Genomic DNA, 25216 nt, shown 5'->3' with positions numbered 1-25216 from the left:
CTTTCTTTTTCTTTCTTTCTTTCTTTCTTTCTTTCTTTCTTTCTTTCTTTCTTTCTTTCTTTCTTTCTTTCTTTCTTTCTTTCTTTCTCTAGTTATTTATTTATTTATTTAAATTTGCTATAACCACCATCTCTGGTAGATTCAGGGTGGCTTACAGAATACAAAAACAATAAAAACAGTTTAAAGACATGCAACAACATAAACAGCCTGGACTAAAACAATCATAATAACAGAGAATCACAACAGGGCCCCCACAACACATTAACCCCACACCTGAGACCAAAGGGCTTTTTGGAACCTCAGGAGAGAGGGTGCCATCCATATCTCTGGGGGTAGATGCTGTTCTAGAAGGCAGGGGCTGCAACAGAGAAGGCAAGTGTCCTTTGTCCTGTAATATGGCCACATTTAAAGAGGGGACCTGAAGTGCACCAACTCTGATAGAACATACCAGGTAGGTAGAAACAGTTGGAGATAGGCAGCCCCTCAGGTATGCCGTGAAGGGCTTTATAGGTAATGACCAGCACCTTGAATTGTATCTGGAAGCCATTCAGTAAGACAATTAGGTATATTTCAGATCAGATTTAGGCTTAGGTTTGGCAGTGAAATTACCTTGTTCACCTGTGGGATGACGTATGTCAATTAAAAATGGGAGTGATTCTCTTGAGTCTCTTAGAAGTTTTGATATTTTCATCAGTGGTACCTTTCTTTATTTTAGGAGCAGATGATATGGGTCTGTAGTTAGTTTAACTGAAAACTGGATCACAGTTTCTATCAGACAAGCTGGGAAATCCCCCTCCCTCCAATATTCTGTAGACTTTTCAGTAGTACCCTTGCAAGCCTCAGTTATAGAACAGTGTTATATTTTTGGTTGTGTATATATACACACACACACATACATACATACATACATACAATGCGTGGTCGAGACAAGAGAACCTGGAACTGATAGAATGCTACTGCAACAGTAGACATAATGAGAGGGGATATATGAAATGTATGAGGGAACTATGGATGGACAGAAGACCTACATCCATGCTAACTGAGAAACAGCTAGTTACCGAACACTACAACATAGTGAAGAGGAAGCTGGTGTCATAACTCGAGATAGGCGAACTACACATTACATCCCGGACTCAAGAAGACTAGGAAGAACAACTGGATGTGCAGCCAACACCTGAAGCTGGAATGTCACTGCCACCCCCTCCATTACAAGCACAGCAGCTGATATGAGGCATAAGATCATGAATAAACTAGCTGCAGTCAACCCTCGAGACCAATTTCCAAGGCTCAGCAGAGATGTATTGTCAGATAGTATGCTAGAAGATGCCAATAGAGCCTTCACGACAATCCCAACTACCACCATAACTCAATCCAATGAACTGGTATACGCTACAGCTGCTATAATCCTGGAGATGCTTGCAGTACAGGGAGACTTGTCCTCAAACATTTGAATGCTTGTCATGTAGAAGATAGGGCAACATTCTTGAGTTGTTCTAGAAGACAGGACAAGAAGACATGGTTTTAGATTCCAAAGAAGATTTTGGTTGGACATCAACCAAATACTAATACTAAGAGTTGTTCAACAGTAGAATATGCTGCCTTGAAAGGTAGTGAACTGACAGTGTTTAAACAGAGTCTGGATGGCCATTTATAAAGGATGCTGTGGTAATGGATTCCAGCACCAGTGAGGTGGTTAGACTACATCCCCAAGGTCTCTTTAAAACCCTTACATTCTATCGTTCTATTGAATTATTTCCTCTGTTAAAGGGCAATTTGTAGGAAGAAGCTGTGGAATGAAAGAGGAATAGTGTCAGGTTCAGCCTAAGAATCACGACGAGACAGTCCAGAAATCAGCTTAGTTTCTTTATTAGCTTGCACCTAATAGACAGAATCTCGCCAGACTAACTCTAATCCCCCAACGACAGCAACTATAACCATTATGCCCTTAGGGAGGGGCCAGTCTCTTTCTCTTGACTTTCACACAGTCCAGCTGGGGGCTGAGGAGATGCTTTCCTTGGAATGTCTCTCCCCCTCCCTGTAACCTTGAAGCTCCATTCCAGAATCCTCCCCGCTCATGCCTTCCATCACAAATAGTAATAATTTGGGGGATTGACACAAGGTATCTGACAGTATGTTTGAAGAAATGAGTTTACTAAACCTAAACAGGAATAGAGTTGAGAATGTTCATAAATCCAGCTAAGGAAAGCTATTCTTACAGGAGATGAATTAGATCCTACTGTAGTTAAGACTCCAACATTTCTGTCTAAACCCTAAGGTTCAAGTAAAATTACTTTTTGCTGAGAAAGGCTCAACAGCCAAAGTCTAAAATTTATAATAACTGTAACATTGAAGAGCAAAGTAAAAACAATTGATTAAAAGTGAACTCACAACTAGAAATCGCTAGGCTGAAAGAACCTTTAAATATCAAGCAAACTTGTCATTGAATAAATCTTGTTTTCTTGTTTTTTAGAAATTGATTTCTTTGAACCTTTTTCAGTTCATATATTTTGAAGACTAGGTTTACTCCACCCCAGAATTTCTTCTTTTTGAGGAAGAAATCTGGTTAATGTGAGTGGTACAGTGTGGGGTTTCGTTTTCTAATAATAGGAATAAAGTTCAGTGGTAATGAATATACAGAAAAGCAAGTTTAACTTCAGTGAACATTTAGAAAATACAGAATTGGTGTGCAAAAATTGACAACAAAAAGAAAAATAATTATATAGCAGAACCTTTTAAAAATAAGAGAAACAACGACTGATCTGAGCAACCAAGCTGTGACCATGACAGGAAAATTGATCATTTCAAATCTTGGATTCTCTGAGCTTACCAGTGTTGCAGCTACTGCAGCTTTAAGTTGTTTTGGAAAGTTAATGAAATTGGCATCTATAGACATCCAGGAGGTTGCCTGTCATACAGTTTGCAGAACTTACTAAAATTCTATGAAAAGCAATAATGAGCAGCTTCTGAGTTTCTCTGTATCTCTGTTCCCCAAAACCTGTCATTTTCATTTTTTAATAAGCTTTAATTTGTATTTGTTACCCAGAAGTGATAATGAATAGTTTGTGCAATAGTGTTAAAATGGAAAATTGGTGACAATAGTAAATGATCTTAAACTATACATTTAAACTGGACTATCTCTCAAAGTATATAGTCCATCATGATTCTGAATCCAACATTCCTTTGATCCATTTTAAGGAAGGAAGGAAGATATACTGAAATCTTGGAAGGAAAATAAGCATGGGTCTTGGATAAGAAATTATGGTTGTGAACTTCATTGCTACTAATTTCTGACAGCTGATAAAAGTAGTTTGAGATCCTCCTGGTGTTTTACAACCAGTTAAATTCTGTTGTAAATGTTGTGGTCCTCATATTAAGTCAAAATGAGTGTAACACAAAAAGGCTACCCTTAAACAGCCTTCATAGCAGGTTGATAATCTGGAGTGCATGCAAATAGAAGACCAGGCCACAGTAAGATAATTCTGTACGGTAGTGCCAAGCAATCTGTTTTTTAGTTTATCCAAACACTGCTGCAGAGATTTAAGTGGAATAAAAATGACTTAAAAGGGAACTAGGAAAAAGTAGTAATAAGACATTAGTGTATGGAATGTTGAGGAATTAGAATGTACTTTCTTTAGAATACTGTACTCTACATAGCAACAAAGATTCAAGGCAAGATAGTAACTATTACATTTCTGTATTGATCATGCAGAGGATCATGACATGATCATTTAATAAACGCTGCTGTGAGTAAAGTGTATTTTGGATTGGTTTCTACAGCCCTAGTAAAAGATACGAACATTTCTTGAAGGTTTCTTTTGATAATAGCCACCTTTTTTAGCAGTACAGTTAGCAGGATTCCAGAGAATGAATTAAGAACAAATGCTTGTTTAGAAATCCTTGCTTGCTTGGGAGTAAGGCTTGGGTGGTAGTTCCAAGGCCTGGATGGTACCCTGCCTGATTATTGTATTGCTTCTGCTAGTGGAGAGGAAGAAAGCAAGAGTAAGGAGATGGTGCGCCATCAACCAACTCATTCACACTAGTGTGCCAGGATTCTCCTGGGTTATCATTCTGTGTGAAGGGGCTAGTGTGTTGTTTTATCAAATGTTTTATGTTTCTGGCATGTGTATCTATATGTATGGTTGCAGGTTTTATTTCAATATGCACCACTCCTCATAGAGAAAATGCAGAACTGTTCTTTCTCATGTAGGTTTCATACAGAGGTAACTAATAGTATAAGCTCCAGGAGAAAATCTATTATGTGGTCACTAAGAATCACTTGAAGACACATAATCAAAAAATATTACCCACATATTTTGACCCTATTTATTAAAGTATATCAAATTGCATTTTGTGTAGAGGCTTACTGCTATTTTTAATAATAGTATAAGATATAATTATCATGTATACCTGATTGCTTGTAACCCTCCCACTTTGAAGGCTTTTTGTTGCCATTAAAATTTTCATATTGCTTAGCTCAGTATCATGGGCACACTTTTCCTTTTGTAAGCTCTTGTGGAGGTGATTAACGTATCAAAAATTATGAAGAGAAATTGGGAAAAAACACCATAAAATACTTGGATAATCAATAAAATGCTATCAGCACAATAGCATGAAATGAGTATTTGTTTAAACTACATGGTTTATTTATCTTAATGTGCAGGTTCATATAAGTGATTTTTAAATATGCAAATTCAGTGCAAACTTATCATAGTTTTTCAGGATATACAACAGCAGATTAGCTCCCTTAAAGACATCTTACACACACCCCTATTGATTTTTCACTGTAGTACAAGTGCAGAAGTGCATAAATGCTCAACCAGCCCAGCAAACCACAGTGTGAATATGTTGTACTTCCTAAAACTGTTCCCAACCTTCCCACTTGCAGATGTGTGGATGTCAACTCCCAGAATTCCTCAGCCTGCCTGCCTGCCTGCCTGCCTGCCTGCCTGCCTATCTATCTATCTATCTATCTATCTATCTATCTATCTATCTATCTATCTATCTATCTATCTATCTATCGCACAATATAGTAATGTTTAATGGGTTTTTTTAACCCGTTCAATCATGCCCAATTATTGAATGAAACTACAGTTTGTTTTGTTCTAAATTTCTTGGTGCATGAGACTATAAAGTCCATATGAATATATTTACATTCCATTGCTTTATTCAGATTATTTTAAATAACACAGCATTCTGCTCTGTTTGGTACATTTTAATTATTCTGCTATAATGATATCTCGTTTAGAAACGTAGTGGCATTGCCTCCCAAAAATGATTTTTAAATATAGAACATAGAAATGGCGCAAATCAGATTTGAACAAAAATTCATTAATGGAAATTGCCAGTGTAGCTTAAAGATAATATCATTATATTTCTGCTCCTGTTGTTCTTTCTCTTTTTACTTATTCATGGTTTTTACCATCATGGACACAGAAATTTGCTGTGGTTTCAAGAGATGAAATTTTTCTAGATTATTCTCTGCACTAAAAGGTAACTTGTAAAGTATTATAAGAATGAATGAAAATTTAGTCATCACAATAAATAGGCTCCCAACTGAAAGTGTCTGTGCCATAGTCCCCAAGATGATCAAGTGCAACTCCATCAATCTTTCTTAAGTTTAGTGTCATTATTCACTATTGAAATTTTGTGGTGCAGTGTTTAACATCTTTTGATATTAAATTGGTATTCTAGTTAAATTTCAATTTAAAGTTGGAAAATAATTAAGAATCACATTTCTTTTCTGTCCTTGCTGAAACAGAAAATATACACTTGCTCCCCCACAAGGGTGTCCATTCCTGCCCTCTGCAGTGTGCATTCTTTTAAACATTTACTCAAAGCCCATATCAAATAGCTATATTTCCATTGATTTTATAACCCGAAGCTGTATTAGATCAGTCCAAGTTGCTATCTAGTTCAGCATCAGCATAGTATTTTTGATAGAGATCATCCAACTGTCTGCAAAAGAGACTGTTCTTCTTTCACCTCAGAAGAATGACAGGCTACATATGTGTCCTTGGCAATGTATAAATATACAAAATAATCTGCAATTTTGCTACTGGCACTTATCTCTTAATGAGCATAGAGAGGATTTTATTCTTGGTGTTACTACTGCTAAAACAAGTATATTTTTAGTGACATTGAAAACATCCACATACTTATCATGCTGCAAGGATACCTTATAGGAAAGGAGTTATGGGAGTAAAAGACATTGGGGGAAAATATACTGATTCAGTCTTGCTATAATACCCTTTTTATGTTGCTAGATGGAGATATTTTATAGGCAGTAGAAAGAAAAAGTCAATATTTCATTTCTGTTCACTTTACGTCTTGCTTCATACTTTTATATTCTGGATGGTGGCAGTATGGCTTTTCATGAGATGATTCTTTAACATATATCTCCCCCCTTCTCAGTGCTTTGTGTTTCTTAATGATAGTCTATATGCTCTAACAGACACGAAATCAACCATGTAATTAACTAATCTTCCATTTATCTAAAACTTGACACTTCGTGGATCCTGTTAGACAGTGCATTATTCTAACATGCATGTCTCCAAAAGTGTATGAAAAGGAACTTGGCATTGGAGAGTTTGCAGCTAGGATCCTCCTGAAATCTTTTGAAATATGTTTTGAGTGCTACAGTAGCATTCCATAAAAGGGAATGCTATAGAGTTTTAAATAATTAATGGAGAACTTGCTAACAAGCATTTTTATAACTATAACCATGGCATAAACTTGTATTATAGTTGTTTTGTATAAGCTTTATGTATAACTTATTTTGCATTGGTAGAGATTTGCATATCCTTATTTTCTTTAGATCATTTTAAATGCTTTGCATATTTAAATTTTCCGTACCTAAAATAGCATGAATATTTCATATATCCTTTATTTTATTATTAAAAATAATAGCTTCCATCCTCATAATCTAATCAGTACTTTTTGCAAAATTCTTTATATAATTTATCAAATTTATATAATAAAATAGTTATGTATTCTGTATTCTAATTTAAAAGGGAGGGGTACCAGATGCCCTCTGTTTTCTAATTCTCATTTCTGTATTACAGAGCACAATAGGAATCATAATTAATTTGAATTATGCTCTGTCTCATTTTCATTGTTCCCACAAGGGTGGAATTTTACAATTTGTTTAACCAGTGCAAAATTCTCTTTGTGGATGTGATAGGAATGAAAACTGAGGATCTGTAATTACATAGGGGAAAAGTTGTGTTAAAGAATTTGTGGAGAATTTGAGGCAGAGCCACCAACAGTCCATGGCAATAACCAGGAGACTATATGAAATGCCTTCTAAATGAACACAGCATAAGGTCAGTTCTTTAGTGTTTCCTCCACACTGGAAACACTTGTACTTGGAATACAATTAGTACAGAAGACATTTGTATAAAAAGGCACTGGTATGTAAAACATTCTTTACTTGAAGCAAAGAAACCATGCCTGAGCCTGGACCTGGATTATGAGTGCTCCACCAAGAGACCTTTGGGATGAGAACTGGAATTGGAATGGTTATTGTTTTTGGGGTTCTCTGAGCTCAGTTGTTTTCTTGCAGATGCTTCATTACCTGACTAGGAATCTTCAGTGCTGGAAGGGAGTGGGGTTTGCTCTCTGTTTATATACAGTAGCTTGCCCTGTCAGTGTTGGTGGGGGAATTGTTTTTGTCTTGGTAGTTCTTAGGTTAGGTTGTTGTTTACTGCTTGATTGTTTGTCTGAGTTGGTAGAAACTGAGAAACTGAATTGGTAGAAACGATGAAAATTCCTTAATCTCACAATACATGGACAGACTTAATCATAGTTTCAGTTGGGAAACTGTCAACATCTTAGACCAAGCTAAATCCAAAAACATGAGGAACTTCCTGGAAGCTTGGTATTCAAACAAGTCAGCCATCAACAGGCACATAGAGATAAACAATGTTTATACACTATTCAAAAGAGACAATAAAAAGGAAACAAAAAGACTAGAACACCTCCTCGCCAGCAATCAACACCCAGATAAGCATGGATTAACACCAGGATTAACACCAGACAAACAATCAAGCAGTGAACAATACCCTAATCAAGGAACTACCAACTCAGAGAAACAATCAAGCAGTAAACAACAACCTAACCTAAGAACTACCAAGAAAAAGCTTGGGGCAAGCTAATGTATATAAACAGAGACTCTCTTCCAGCACTGAAGATGTTACCTAGTTGAGTAACAAAACGTTTGCAAGAAACAACCAAGCTCAGAGAACCCCAAGGACTCAACAGTTCAGCATTGAGCTACATATGCCTTCTTTTATTGGATATTGTTTTGTTAAGACAGAATGGTATGCCAATCCATTGAATTGATCTTGCCTTGCCTGTTGACTTCTCATGACTGACAACCCTAATTGCTACTGCTGAACTCACATATGTTTCAGTTGCCTCATATTTAGAAATTACATTTTAGACTAGCTTGTCAACTGTTTAAAACTGAAAGTATCATTCACTATATTGTCATGCTTTAAAGGGATTTTAAAATATCTGATTGGTTTAAAATGAAGGCAATCAAAGGTGTACATATAGGGACTCCTCTAATATACTTTTTAAAGATAGTTATCTAAAGTATGCTTGATATATAAAATACTTTAAATCAGAGATGAACCATTTCCCTCTCCTCCACTTGTCTGATTCAGACATAACTAAGAAGTACAAGAGTTAAAGTTCACCGGATGTGAAGACAACCAAATTGGAGAAATATAGTGACCAAAGAGAGAGTGAGAATATACAGTAAATACAGAAAGAGGCCTAGTATATGTCCTAAAGCAATGAAAATAGATGAAAAAGTTCTTGATCATTGCCCAAAACTACTATATAACGTCTGAAGACAAGAATAGTACTTATGGCTAACTGGTAGCCAATCTGTTTCTAAATTGTTCATGTTATCATTGAAGTACAGTATGTTCATAACATACTCCAATATTAGATTGCCACTCCAGGCTGCATTTTCAAAGATTCTTTGTTACAAACACTGTGTTTATATGAAGCCTGGGAACATATTATTGTATTTTACATAAAAATCATAGAGAGTTTCTTGAAAAATCTTTGTCAACAAACAATATCCTACATAATAGTTTTAGCATTTTCTGGATTTTTTTTAGCTGTCCCATCTCTTTGTTATCAAGATTTGAATTACATTTATTAATAGAAAAACAGAGTCACAATAGGTAAGAAATTAGCATTTCTAAACTGTATTAGTAGGCACAAAATAATATTATCTTTATTTTAAGGCTATTCATACTTTAAAACTATCTTGAAATAAATGTGTTGGACCTCACGCAAGCACAAGACCTTACACAATTTATTAAAGCAACCCCTCTTTTTTCAGGCTTCTACATCAACCTGAAAAAAGGTATGGCTGCTGTAAGTTAATTGAAGTTAACACAACTTTTACAGCAGCTGCATCTCTTTTTTTGGCTTGGGTTGAAGTCTGAAAAAGGAAAGAAATCTTTAATGAACAGCAGAGGTGTGCTATGCTGATATGAGATCCAAAACAGTTGTTTCAATTCATATTCATGCTATGCACCACCATACACACATATGTATGTATGCACACATATACAGATAGACACCAAGAGACAGACAAGAAGTTTTGTTTTGGATCTGGATTATTAGCTTTGATTTCACCCAGGGAAGAAAGTAACCACATCTCCTGATTCATGAAAAATAAAGATTAGCAATTTTGCTGGACAAAAGATAATCTAATAAAAGAGGAATTAATTAATTTCCTTTCCACCATTTTTTGTTAGATTAAATGTTAGATTAAATCCTTCAAAGAGGATAAACTTTACACACAAATATAAAGATGGAACTAGCACCATGGTATTAAGTACCATTATTTATATTCACTTCCTTTTTTTTAACTTTTTTCCCCCACACTTTTGACCCAGCCAGAAGAAGAAAAAAATGTAATATTCATTATATCACAGTTTATTAGTCTTTGGGAAAAAACGGGTTGTACTTATAACATGAGATTTAGAAAAGGATGTCCAAAACTATTAATTCGTTGGTTTATCTCTGTTATGAGAAAAGGTGCCAGGTTGGGAAATCTTTGGCTTAGGATAAAGCAAGCAAGGATGGGGCATGATAAAATTGCAATGACTTTGAATCCTGTGAGTTTCAGAAAAGGTGAAGGAAGTATACATAGTCAAATTATAGAATTGGCCTCTGGAAGATGTAATGACCTCAATCAACCTGAACTATTTAAAAAAAAGATTAGACAAATTCATGGAGCTATCAGTAGCTACCTGTCACAGTGCAGTAGTCATATATTACTTCCAGCGTCAGTTCTGATTATCTCTCTGACTTTGAGAATACCCATGCAGTCATAAACAGTTGGTTGGAATAGCTGCACTGAACTCCATGGGATTATCCAGAGGCAATATTAATTGGTTGGGAATTTACTAACTGATGCACATATTCTCTCTCTGAAGACACTGATCCAAATAATTCAGGAGGAAAGGCTTTATCCTTGCTTCCAGGCATGATCCCAAAGAAATGGAAAACATTGTTCTCAATTAGGATCCTTAGGGAATGGGAAAGGATAGCCTTTCCACCACCAAATTATATTAATCAAGATTGCTGGGTGTTGGAGAGTCCTTAATCCCGCACACTTGCCATGGTTTCCTTATACAGACTATGCTGGGGGTCATTATGAGGTTAGTCCTCTTTTAATTTCTCTGTTGCTGTATAGACACACTCCCAACAGTTGATATAGGCCTTTGGTCTGATCCAGAAAACTTCTCTTTATATTCTAATTTCAAGGTTCCTCATGTAAAAGAAGTTATCAAACTTACTTTGACATACAGCCACGAGAAGTCTGAGACTGGCTTTTGTTTTTTATATTTCCAACTTCTTATATTTGAACAATGAGTTGGCTTTTGTTTCCTGTGGTTATGGTAACACATGCTAGAAGCCACTTTCATAAATTGTTGGTTCATTTTTTCAATTCATTTATGATTTCATAAATATTCATGACAAACTCAGCTGTGTGCTAGAGATATATGAAAAGGAAGTGATTTATAAAATATTTTGCTGTGCACAGAATTGTTATGCACAAGTTAAGGCACTGCAGGAATGTTAGAAAGGGATGCTGAGCAACCACATGTGAAGTCAACATTGATCTTTAGTATAGCTCAAGTTTATGAAATATATCACTGTTCCCTATTGATACTCAGATATGATTACTCACATCTCATACCACAGAGAAATCCAGAGTGGTGGATGTCTTCAGAGGTCATAGCTTTGTTTGTACATCCATTGTGAAATAATGTAGACCTGTCTTTGGGAAGGGAGAAGGAATGAACAAACCATTAAAGGATGAGTTTCAGAAAAGATTTCTCAGTCTTGAGAAAAAGGAAAGTGTGAGAAAGAAACTCAAAATAACCCTGCTTGATTTTTGGGGGGCGTTAAGTTGGAGTAAAGAGAAACTCTGATAGGTTTTCAAGACTCTGTTATTCCACGCTAAAGCAATAAAGAGCATTCCTGGAATTTCTGTGGTGCCTGTTTCTTGAACTTGTTTACCTTGAAGGGCTGACACCCATGGCTTCAAAAATCTCTTCTGAAGTTGATTAGCTTAGTTGTTTCTCAGACTTGTGCAGATGCTTCTTTTTATCCTAAGTCTCTTGTAACATTCAATAAATTACTTAGCTTTCAGTCAATAAACCACTTTCCTAGAGATCTCAGTGTTCCTCTTATCTTCTTGGCAATCTTTCTATCAGTTCTTATTTTCTGCTTTCTAACTGACCTAATTTCTTCTTACCTTTCAAATTATTTGCAACTTTAGGTCCTCTTGCTTTGCCTGTTCTCCAGTAAATTTTTCCACTCTTTTCCCAGTCTTACTCTACAAAACTTGCATTGCTTTTAAGTTGAACTAAATATAATTGTTATGTGTATAAAGGAAAAAACTGTAGATGCTGTATCAATGAGTATGTGTGATTACAGAAATTAGAATAAACCAAACAGTTACACAAATCAATTTAAGCATTGTGTGAGTGGTTCATCAGAATTACCTATTCCATTAATAGCATTACAGGAATTCTAAAGTTCTTTATCCAGTCTGGCAAATGGCAGGTCCAGGTCCATATTTTTTTTAAAATTCAGCATAAAAAGTGGCACTTCTTACAATAACGTAATGTCAGATCTGAAATCTCACATGTTACCAAACTAAGCATTGATGGGTAACAGGAAGGTGAAATACAGGTTTAGGAATATTTTGCTTAGGTATTTTGACTGTTAATACATGGAAGCATTTATGTAGTCCAAATGAAATTATTTTATATAGAAGAACTCTTTCTGTTAAAAGAGAAACAAAATTTTAAATGGGCTGTTTTTATATGCATATTTAAATATATACCCATCACATTATTATCTTTCAGGGCAAGCAGTGTTATGCAGAGTGCAGAGAAAGAGTAAGAAATTGTAAGCCAAAAAATTAAAGGCAAGAGATTAAAAAAACAGCTAAAACTATTTTATATCAATGCCATTCAGTATCTCTCCATATATCTCTTATCAGCCTCACTTCCAGCATGTCCATATGGGGCTTCCTAGATTGTCCTTTCTTCTTTAAACTTCTTACCTCTCTCATTTTGAGATCTCATCAGCTCTATTCAGCCATGAGTTTTTCCCTTCCTCTCTCTCTATTTTTTTATGATCAGTCCTCATTTATTCTTTGTATGACCAATCTCAATTTATCCATTTGTACTGGCCTCTCATGTTTGTATTTGATCCAGATTCATTCAGCATCTACTCAGTCTTGACTCTACTATGCACACTTTAAATACACCATTTCCACTGCAGTGGGAATGTACTTTTATGCTTTTTGTGATATACTCAACTTTCACTTCTTTATAATAAAGTGCGCAAAGTGTGCTGTTATACACAGCCATTTTCAAGCAGTAGAAACTTGGATGAATTGTTATATTTATTCTGAAAATTAGATTATGCTTCATCCTTTAAGATGAGCATCAGAATAGCTTCCTGGGCTTTAAATAGTAAGGTCATTATGTGTTAGCTTCATTTTTCAAGAATGTAATAATAAATTGCAGTGGTCTTTGGAAGACTTTGGATAACATTAAAAAAGCATGTTATTTGTACTGTTGACATTTTAAAGCTATAATGTTTCTCTATATTACACTACATTATAAATAACCTCATTTTCCATTTCTTCTCATGTTTCTTATGGGTTTCTATCAAAATGGCATTTAAGATCTGTTTGAAGCCCTACATTTACAGTCCAATAAATGTATGCAGTGCTAATGCTGTTTGGGTCATTTATTTATTTATTATTTATTTTATTAATCAAATTTGTACACCGCCCATCTCACTATGTAAGTGACACTAGGTGGCTTACAAGTAAAAAAGCGATAAAAAACTATAAAACCCTTTACAAAAATATACAACTTTAAAAGACAGAGAGAGTGTTCTCAAGCCACTAACCACCCTCAGTGCTTCAAACCCCCATTGGATCCCCATGCTAGTTGGCAGAGACAGGTCTAAATGCTCTTTTGGAGGGCCAGAAGCGTGGGGGCCAATCTCACCTCAGTGGGCAAGATGTTCCACAGGGCGGGGGCAACGGCAGAAAAAGCTCTCCTTCTAGACCCTGCCAGTCAAAATTCTTTAGCTGATGGGGTCCATAACATGCCCTCCCGGGTGAGATGGGCCAATGTAACTGGGACGGTATGGTTCCTCAGGTAACCTGGGCCCATGCCTATGGGGATGTGTGTTTTGTAAAGACATGCCACTCAATACAAGTCATTGTTCTATATTTGTTAACCTTAGACAATTTAAGAATTTACAGAATATGTAATATCCTAGAATAATTTGCTAGCATAGTATCAGACTCTAGAGAACATGCTTGCTTGTTCATTCTCACAGACATGCACACAAATGTACAGAGACCAGAAAATTTAACAAACAAAATCAGAATACTTTTTTAAACTGGATTTGGAAAATTTCTGGGTAGCATTATAAAACTTTCTTTTGATAAAGACTAGTTGATATGCCAGCAGAATAAATAGTGCAAGTAAATTTTAGCAGGAAGGGGAATTGCTACTTCTCCATAATAAGTTATTCTCCATTGCTAGGGGGAAAAATACAGCCATAGAGAGCAAACATGTTTTGTTATATAATAATACAATAGTATTTATTTTCAAGAATGTTATGAAAGAGAATAACCTTCATTTTCAGATATTGTACATTTTGCTTCTGAGGAGTTACTGTGATTATGAACCAAGGCATTAATGTTATATCTTTGAAAAGTTTCCTGTTAATATTAGGTATGTGTTGTACACCTCCCAGGGCCACATGTTTGTGAGATGAGTGGCTATATAAATATGCTAAATAAATAAATGTAAGAAGGTATGTGAAAGCCTTCACCATAGAGGCACTGATTGCAGCTATCCATTACTGTAACTGAAGAAAATGGGACATTTTTATAACGTGGAAGGTTTTCATGCCCCTATCTTTTCCATGTGCTAGACTATTTTATGTCATAGTGGATAAGTACCTTTTCAGATTTGTGGAAGAGATAATTGTCCACTTTCCTCACTCAACATTGAGAAAAGGAATTACACTCCTCAAACTGAGTTGCATACCCTGTAGAATTATATTTAAGCTTTTACAGCTGATCCTAATTAAAAGTGATTACTGTCCAAAGCTCAAAAATCAGCATCTGCTCCAGTTCAGTTTTAAAGTTGCTTTATTCCTTGCGCTCTGTTTTAGCTTATATTCCTTGGCTGAAAGCAGCCAGACTGAAAGTTCATTATTGTCATGGATAAACATGGCACCAGCTGTCCTTTAGTCTCACTGATAGTCATTTCACCATTTGCTTGTTCTTCACCTTTGAGAAATTGTAAAGGAGGAAAGGGAATTTGTCCTAGCAGCATTTGTATGGTAATCTTCTTGTGCAGAGGTCTAAGTATATTGAAACAGTTATGCACTTGAAGGCTCCTTTAGCACAGGAGAGTTGTAACAGAGTAAAATAAGCTAGTTACTTTCCTCTATTTTATTAGCATTATTCTTTAAGCAAAATTGGTGTGTGTGTGTGTGTGTTTAAGCATGCATGTAGAAAATAACAATTAGAAACTGACCAAAGGAACAGTGCGTCATTTTTCACCACTTTCTAAACAGAACCCAAACCTGTATTTGTTTATTTTGCTTATTTCTCCTCTTTCATTCCCAAAAAGCTAAAGACAGTATACATATAGTTCTTTTATCCTCAAAAAATTGCCTTAAAAAAGGTAATGCAGGAGCAGCTTCATGTAGTAAGGATTGGAAGCTGGATTTCCTTACTCAATGACTATTGATGCTTCTTCTTGATTCATCTGCAAAAATCAGATGTGAAGGTCTTGGCTTTTCACAAATAACTATGATTTAGATTATTTTTCTTATGTCAGAAGGCAATATCAATGCATCAAGCTAATACACTAATGCAATTACACTGATTTTTCCCCGCCTTAAAACTTTTAATAGCCTTTTATTCTTTCTTTTTCATTCATACAAAATATAAGAAATAGGAAAAAAAATGATTCCCTGTTTTCTTAGAACTCTTTCATGCACTGATTAACTCAGTATTTTTGATATGAGCTGGTAACATTACTTAACTAAATTCTGACCCAAATTATTCATGGGAATTAATAGTGCACACAGCAGTTTGCTCAGATGCTGAAAATAGGTGGAAGGCACTATTATACAGGAGAAGGAAAGCAAGCACTGCTGGTTGCATTTTGTTGACTTGGCATATACTGATCTTTTTGGTGTGCCATAAGAAAGAGAGAGAGAGAGAGAGAGAGAGAGAGAGATCATACATACATACATACATACAACTGCTGTGCAGCATTTCAGATTCAGTTCCAAAAAGAAGCTTTGCAGCACATGAGAGTATGAATGTAGCACTGTCTGCAGCTCTTTAAAACAGCTGTGCCTATTCTTAGAGTTGTGCAGCAGCAAGACTTTTTCACCTTTTCCAGAGTCAGAAGGTGTGGTGGTGGGGAGTGCAGAGTTACTTTCTAAAATCAGTCTCATGCATAAATCAATTTTTGGTATAATAAAAATAAATATATGTTATGTAATATATAGTATTTATATTTATGTTATTTATATTTATGTACAAAAAAACCAATAACATTTTTCAAAGAAGGTATATTCTGCAGCGTTATAACTTCCGGCTAAATAGAATAGTTTACTTCTAAGAAAACATTCTTGAGATGCTATTTGCATTATTATCACAGCTTTGATTCATTTATTTGCATTTTGCTTAACTTATTCCATTTACTCATTAAATATTTCTTTCCTTTATTTAATGAATAGACTCAATTTAAGATTAATTGCCTAATCAGGTTGCTTTTTATAGTTATTGTGCTAAAGGCATCTCTATGTGGGACCATTTATGGTTAGTAAAAAATAAGAAAAGAGTATAAAATGGTGGAACATTTGCTTTCTATTCTGAAATTGCTGGATTAGTGCTAGCCCAAGGGCGCCTAACCTGTGGGTCCTCAGATGCTGCTCAGCTGTAATTCTAACTCCCAGCATCTTACACTGTTGGGTGCTAGTTAGCCTGAAATGCAGTCTAAAATCTGTTGGAAAGACTAGAATGATACATGCTGAATAAATACATGATGAGGGAACAAGGTGGAAATAAATAAGTGTTAGGACTGAAGAAAAGTTGAAAGGCAAATTAACGTTCATAAAACAAGGAAAGGGAAGATGGCAAATGACCAATTTGCAAGGTCAGCAAGAGTTTGTTTCCTAATTTCTGTTAAATTGAATGGCTTCCCTTATCTACCTCATGTTTAGATTTTTTTAAAGTATATTTTTCTTGTTTTTATTTTGACTTATCTTATTTCAGCACTGAGCTAACTAAATATGTAAAAATATTAGAATTATAGAAAACCATTGCTAAAGCAAGAGGCTCCCCACTCTCCATAATTAAACTATTAAAAAAAACCTGGAGGAAGAAGACATTAGGAATGGTTTTAAAAAGAGAGAAATAATGTCAGCCTGGGTCTGCTATTATAGTTGTTTATATATGTTTTCTCTGAATAATCTTTATGTAGTAATTAAATTCAGTATGCAAAAAAAGAAAAGAAAAATGGAATACCATTCTCTTCCTCCATATGCCAATTTAGTATTTTAATTTTAATAAATGGCTGATATTTATTTTTTCCTTCAGTGACCATAATGTTATTACATACTTCTCTGCAGTAATATTTCTCTGTTTAAATATATTTTTTAAAGTGTAATCATATTTTAAAGTGATTATAATACTGACACTTTGGTTCTGCAAATAGTTGCTAATAAGCTCGATATCTTGAAACGTTTGTATATATGTTTATTTATCTTTGCTCATTCCAGCTCAGAAGTATCAACATAATAAAATCAAATATTTAATCACTATGCATGGAAGAACATACAAAGTTTAGTACATGGACATAGAGGCACTGATGTAGTTTAAATGATTATAAACAAGTCAGATTCAGATGTCTCTTTGCATGAACAGTATCTTTTCTGTGTAGTAAAGGGGGGTCCAGCCTAAATGTCTTTCTGGAAGAAGGTGGCAAGATCAATTTATTTGCTAGACTTTTCTTCTGGACTGTTAAATTGGCATGCACAGTACTTCTCCCTCCTAATTTTCCCCACAGTAACAAATCTGTGAGGTAAGTTAGGCTGAAAACTAACAAAGAGCTGACACTTAGGAGAGAATAGAATGCATGCAGCCCCCCGCTTCTTTTCAGCTTCCATTAAGGTGGAAGTGATGAAGAGAAGCCATATTCATGTTGATCTGAACATGAGAACAGCTGTCAGTGTGATCCAGGACCCTGCTCTACCTAAGTTCTGGATCATGTAGAGACCTGTACTTGCCTTTAAATCAATATTAGTATGTTGACCCTTCAGATCTCCTTTCTCTACAGATGAGGCTTGAGAAAGGAGGAATGGCCTGAGCACATGTTCTGGCTGTGTCCTACTTTGTGCCTTCCACACATTCAATAAAATGTCAGAATAATATGTAATGATGGCCCAAAGTCATCCAGTGAGTTTTCATAGCTGAAGGTAAACTTGCAACTTGGTCTCCTGAGTTCGGGTCTAACACTTTAACCACTGACCCACACCTGAGAATCTGTGCTATTTTAGAGAGGCCCTTATCCTTCTGAAGTCATTTTTCTGGAGGCTGCAGTGAAAAAGGATAAACAAATTGTGTATAATCCCTACTGATTTTTTTTTTTAGATTTTTTATCCTCCTCCATTATTTTTATGAATAACTCAAGGTGATAAACATACCTAATGCTCCTTCCTCCTCCTACTTTCCTCACAGCAACAACCCTGTGAGGTGGGTTGAATTGAGAGAGAGTGACTGGCCCAAAGTCACCCAGCCGGCTTTCACGCCTAAGGCGGGAGTAGAAGTCACCGTCTCCTGCTTTCTAGCCTGCTGCCTTAATGACTAGATCAAACTGACTCCTATAAACTAGCAGGAATTGGGCCATAAATATATGAACTGTAGGGAAAGTTAGCTTCTCATGAGGAACCAGAGTAGTGAAACAGCTACTAGGATACTTTAAAAAAAAAAAGGATATAGCTTCAAGTGTCTGTAATCATGATGTCTATAACCAAGCTTAAACCAGGTTCCTCCCACATGATACCATACAATAAAGTTGATGTGGACCTGAAATGGTAATACCTAAATATATTCGGATATGGATTTTCCCTCACATTAACATCTATGTATCTTGAACTAATTCTTTATTTTTCTATTTTTCAGTTATAAACAACATTTACTACTTTAAGAAAAAGTTCCATGTCATGAGTATAAAAAAAATCAGCTAAAATTAGCTGACAATTTTCAAATTGAAAGCAGTTGAAAATCTTGTGTATATTTCATAAAGTGGGTTAAAATTCTGTAATAGTTTTTTTTAGATAGATACACATATACTCTTGTAAGGTAGTCAGCAGAAAATGTTGAAATATGAATTTTTGTTCTGAAGAATCCTTTTACATTTATCACTATCTAATATTAATATCAAGGATTAATAATTCCAAGTAAACAAAAATTGTGCAGCTTTATATGTGGAAATTAACAAATGAGACACAAATACAATCAAGTTTATGGTATAGTGCTTGCTATAATAGTGAACAGACAGAAAAACAATAGTCAACAGCGTACACACCCCTTTCTTGTTATCTTACTCTTACTATGGCTGCTCCTAGCTTGGAATTATTGTGTGGTTGTTTTTATTTTAGATTTACAGGCCGCCCCACTCCAGAATGACTCTGGGCATCTTACACTTAAAAAATAGAAAACAATAGAAGTAATATTTTATTCTAAAATAGATGCTTTGGTTACTTCTCAAAGAAAGTTTGTTCTTAGAAGTCAGAGAATCTTCTGGCTCTTCTGGCTATAATGGCCATATATCTGTTTTGTGAATATTTTTTTTTATAGAAGATGGCACGTTATTCTGTTACATCTGTTTGTAGTTACTCTCTATGAAATATATAATGTCATTATAGTTTAAATTAAATTATTTCTGTAAATAATTTTCTTCAGTGTCACAATGTGAGCATGAATAGAAGTGTAATAGTTCCATAGACTTCTTTCTGCCTTCCTGTATTTATAATCTGTTCATTGTATTGTTCCTGAGCTTTGCAACCATTTGTGTACTTTGGTGCCCACTGGGATCTGCTTTACTGTTCCCTTGTCTATAGGCAGCTTTGGACCTTTTTGAAATATCTTTCCCCATATCTAGTGTGGGTATTTTTAGGAATTGTGATCTGGAAAACAGATGCCATTTTGTTTCCTTGCACGGGTGTCCTCAGTGACAGTCACTCGCTTCAAGATGGCAGGTGTGACAGAGTGATCAAAGCCTTACCCCCTTTTAAGCATGCATCATGTTGTGAGAAACAAAGCTGCACAAATAATCCTTCTTGGATTTGGAAAGGCAAAGTTTATTTCCAAGTGTTTGCAAAGGCTGACGCTACTCAGCTTGCAGGCTGCAAGAAGCACACCATTAGAAATTTCAGCAAGGTTTTTATGCATCCCTTCACACATCGCGTTGGTCCTGCCTCGTTTTTGCCCTGGGGTGGGCAAATCCAAGTTCACAACCTGTCCGAGAACTTAAAATGAATACATTATTTCTTTTGCACAACGATTCCCAAACCCCCTTTTCTTATTCACAGTTTATAATTTTCTTGAGATAAGTGTCAAGGCCCAGGGTCATCCTGTCTCCACTAAATCACTGCCCTTTTGTGTTGTTCTCTTACTCCCTTCCCTGATTCACACATTCTTACTAACAAAAAGCAACACTTGTTTCATTATCTTTCATTCCCATGTCTCACCTTGGTGTGACCCCTTCCTTTTTGTAAACACCTTCAAATTCCAAACCTAATCACTTTAAACATTAAATATCAGAAAGCCTTGTTAAGTGTTGAACACCAGGAAGTTTTGTTAAAAGGTAATTTCTATTCCTTACAATGTGCATTGCATGCATGTCAAAAGGGGCGGGGCTTCAGACACCTGGTCACACCTTCCATTTTGAAGCCTGTGATTGTTGTTAAGGGCTCTCCCCCCACCCCCAGGACTGACTGGTTTATTACTTGTATTAATATTCTGTTTTTTCTCTAACAGCTATTCATGAGGCTCTCCCCTGATTTTTTTCCAACAAAAACCACTGTGAGGTGGTTTGGACTGAGAGAAAGGGACTGGCCCGAAGTCATTCAGTGAGCTTTGCACAAAATTCAGTGATTTTATTATACCAAAGAACTACAGTTCTCTCAAATATTAACACTGGATATGTGCTTGGCTTACCACTAATGCAGCTCTGTTGCTATATAATATGTCCCATGGGTACAAACTAAATAGTCCCCTTTTCTGGCAAAGAACGAAGCCATATAATATGCAGTGGATTGGGGCTTATATGGGATCCAAAGAGATGAGTCAGACAAAATACTTCATGCAGTGTGGGGGAGGGGGGGGTTGGAAATGATGCTATAATAATTCATACAGAACACTGTGTGGAGTTGTGGATGATCAGTCAACACACAAGCCACTATGGTTTTGAATGCACATTCTGCATTCAAAAACAGATTGTTTTAATTTGCTTTATGACAGGCTGGCATTAGGTAAGATTTGTATAAAATGTGACTACCTACAAAAACATGCGATTTCCAGAGGTTTATTTGTTTTTCACTTCACAAGGTATATACAGCCTGTCCTGAAATCAGATTCTGCAGTGATCACCCTGTACAGAAAAACCTCTTTCTCCTCCTTCGTAGAGTAAGAGAAGATTAATACATTTGTCTCCTGTGTAGGTGTGCTAAGTTTCCTATTTTTCATTTAAAATGCTTGGATTGTGAATATAAAATGAAGTAATCACATTTTCTTTGAAGGAATGGTGAGAAAATCGTGGGTTCTTTTAATTAAAAAGCAATAATTAATAGTAATTCATTATTCTGCAAAAAATGGTAGAGGCTTCTACGGGGAGTCAGGAGGAGCAGATAATGAAAGCAGCATTGTTCCATCACAACACAAGCTCCCCCTCTTTTAATATGGGCATCATAAAGTTGCACCTACATACAAAAAGGGCACAGCTGATGGCATGTTGATGAAAGCATTGGATCTGTGGACACCTCTGGATAATGTATTTGGTTATGTTTTAAACTATTGGATTATTTTAACAAAACCCTGCCTTGATATAAAATATTTTAATTATTTAATTAAGTTAAAATATTGTCTTGTGGAGTACAATGAAAATAAAATAAAGAATCCATTCGGCGTCAAGTTACAATCATTTGTAAATTATGCAAACACTCTCCTTGGTTTATTGTACTTTCAACACAGATCTTAAACTTTAACTTTTTTCCTTCTCAATTGGTTTGGGAATTTCCACTCATATTCCTGGGTGGAGATTTAAAAAAAAGAAAAATAGATTTCTTTGGCTTTCTGATCCTAAATGTAATGTTCTGAAGTGTACAGTGGCTGCACTTAAGGAAACTGTAGAACAACATGTTCTCAGGATTCTGGAGTGTTCAGATGGAATCTTCTACATTAGTTTATGAGCCACAATCAGAAATCATCCAAGCCAGAAGCAATTAACAAAAAGCATTAAGTAACTTGATATTGGTTCTAGGTGTTAAGGAAAGGGGCTGCTGTTTTCTAGAATTTGTTGATTCTCTGCTGAAATGATCTTGGACATTCTGTTAAGAATTCTTCTAATAAAATGAGCACTGATTTTGAAAAATAACTTAGTTTTTTATCTTTTATTTTAGTGCGGCATTTGGAGATGACAACTAAAAGGAAAATTATTGGCCGCCTGGTGCCATGCCGATGTTTTCGAGGGGAAGAAGAAATCATCTCAGTGCTTGATTACTCCCATTGCAGCCTTCAGCAAGTGCCAAAGGAGGTTTTTAACTTTGAACGGACATTAGAGGAGCTTTATCTAGATGCCAATCAAATTGAAGAGCTTCCTAAGGTAAACTCTTCCTTTCTATAATATGTAAATGCAGCTGTCTAGCTAAATGAACTTTTGAAGCATACTCTATAAAAAGAACATTCAGTATAGGCAAAATTCATTGTGGCAACTAATAACACCCATTTTCTAGCCTTTAGAAAAGATGCTTCTGTTTGCTTTGCTAGCAGAGATAAAAAGATTGAACTGGATTTTGTTTCTACAAGTGCATCATTTCAAAATTATCTATTAATTCATGACACTGAGGCATCCCCATAAGGACTGAGATACTATAAGGGCTCCGAACGGTTATTTATTTTTTTTGCTAGTGGGCAAATTTGGAGTTTTGACAACCTATATTATTTTTATCTACTGGTTCTAGGAATGTGCTGGGTAGTTTTGAAAACAAAGATTAGACCATGACAGCTCCCCTTTTATTTTATTTTTTTAATTAAAAGAATCTAAATAGTGAAATAAAATTGGAGAGGGACATGGATCTGGGACCTCGAGTGTGTGCAGGGACCCATTTCTTCTTGTATTTGTGATTATGGGATATGATATTTTCTTGGCTGCTATGTATTTTATATTTTGTATTGTTGCAATTGTTTTTACTTTATTTTAATTTTGGTTTCTGCCCAGTGTCACTTGTTGAGATGGGTGGCCATACAAATTGAATGAATGAATGACTAAATAAACAAATAAATAAATAAATCTTGTTAGTGGCAGAACATATATTTTGCACGAGAAATCCCTTAGCATTTCTAACTAAGGCGGAAACCTAGGTACACCCAGAAACTTTGGAGAGCCATTAGCAGTCAGTTTTGACAATAGTGGGCTAAACAGACCAATAAGCTGATCAATATAAAGCCATTCTTATGTTCTTATGACACAGGAAGGGAAACTGACTCAGAATTGCCATTGTTAAAGAAGCACGTCTGCTGTTACTGTTACATGTTCTTCTGTCCATAGAATTTGAGCTGGAATAGATCAGTGGATCATCTAGAGCAGGGTTCCTCAAACATGGCAACTTTAAGATGGGTGGACTTCAACTCCCAGAATTCTCCAGCCAGCCTTGCTGACTGGGGAGTTCTGGGAGTTGAAGTCTACCCGTCTTAAAGTTGCCAAAGTAGAGGAACCCTGATCTAGAGCAGCTGCTAACCCTAACATTTGGGTGAATAAAGCCTTTGGGCTGTTCTGCAATATATGTTTCAGTTATATTGTGAACTTTACTGTATAATCATCTCTCAGTGCAGTTCAGTATGGAGATAACATAAGGAAAAAGTCAGTAAGAAGTTGCTGCTGATAGTGACTAGACCCTGCATAAAAAAATGGAGGAGGAGGTAATTCCAAGATGGGAGTCTGAAGAGGAAGGTGGATTTGCAATAAATATTATAATGTTAAAGGCTACATGAAATTAGTCCATAGAGCAGATCCATGCGTGAGCCACTACTGTGAAAGTTTTCAGTCAGTAAACAAAAAAAATAAACAGTATTTATCAATACATGCATGCACACAATATTGCATGCATTTTGTGTAATATGGATTTATTTCAATATCTATCAAGGCACTTAACATTTGGTATTATTAATTGTCAGTTCATGAGATATTTATTATGCACAAAATGTGCAGCTTGGATTATGTATAGTCAAAACAGTATATATTTACTTACTGCTAAGTTCTACAGAATTTAATATGACTTATTTTCTTCTCATTACCTAAACTATTTTAATTTCCATTAATTTCATATTAAAATTAAGCCTGTGCTTAAAACTCTCCTATTAAGCTGTAGAACATAAATTTGTTTAACATAATAGTATTAGAAAGATCTATCCAACACTATAGTGAGATTTTGCTTAGCTGTCTTCCTGCCCTTTTAGCCCAGTTCAGATGCTTGATGCAATGATGTTTTCACTCCATTGCACAACTGGTTATAACTAGAGAAGCAATTTAATTATACTCTCTAGGGGTTGATAGAAAAGTGATATACAGAATCGAGTCATTTCCCAGCTGTACATATCTGTTCATAGAGAAGGCTCTGGATACCAAATCATATTTTTCTGTCTCATAAAGGTGTAATGGAGTGTGACAGAGGTCAGTTTCTGATGTATAATTCAGATATATTTTTGCTTTTTGATCATAACATGTATCGCTATGTAGTAATACATTAAAAATTATTTTAAAAAACATTTTTGGCTTAAAAAATAGCATAAAGCATCGTACATGCATCAAAATATAGGATTATACCGTAGATTATATCTTAAAGCCAATAGTACATAATTTAAAAAATTTATTATTATGCAGAATATACTGTAGGTTTATGATATTATTTCACTGTCACCTGACATCACACATGTACGATGCACTGAGCAAAGCGAAAGTTTCTTTGTATGAGAAATAATTTCTTTGCATTTCTTGTCTGACTGAAAAAAAAAGTATTCTAGTCCAGCTTGACTCCTGATGACTTCATGGACATATCCATATTGATCTTGGCAACAGTAGGGAAGTGGTTTGGTAAAACGTTCCTGTTTTCTTGATTTCTTAGTCAATCAGTCAATCAATTTATTTATTATTTTGACCACCGGTTATAACAAGATAAAACCTGCACAAAAGTGGCCAAATATTAATAAAACACATTAAAATGTACAAAAATCAGTAAAAAATGATTTCTTAGTCTAGTCTACAGCTGTGAGATTTCCTGGTAGTCTCCCATCCAAGTTCTAATCAGGCATAACCCTACTTAGCTTTTAGGCGAA

The 25216-nt window shown here is 35.4% G+C and overlaps 1 protein-coding gene across 1 annotated transcript in view; it reads left to right on the top strand.

The window, feature by feature from the left end:
• Nucleotides 1-22289: 22289 nt before the first annotated feature.
• The window catches only part of LRRC7 (leucine rich repeat containing 7), a 128196-nt gene continuing 125269 nt past the window's right edge, over nucleotides 22290-25216 (top strand). Inside the window, exon 1 of the mRNA XM_088153812.1 lies at nucleotides 22290-22487. Within this exon, the coding sequence (XP_088009938.1) occupies nucleotides 22299-22487 (189 nt within the window). The 5' untranslated portion in view covers nucleotides 22290-22298. The remainder of the gene's footprint in view (nucleotides 22488-25216) is intronic.

Source organism: Python bivittatus, unplaced genomic scaffold (genome assembly GCF_059951505.1).
Source record: "Python bivittatus isolate LINGU-HERP-01145 unplaced genomic scaffold, Pbiv_v1 ctg000700_np1212, whole genome shotgun sequence".
Lineage (NCBI taxonomy): Eukaryota > Metazoa > Chordata > Lepidosauria > Squamata > Pythonidae > Python > Python bivittatus.
Note: the sequence above shows the minus strand (reverse complement) of the source record. Positions and strands in the feature narration are given on the sequence as shown.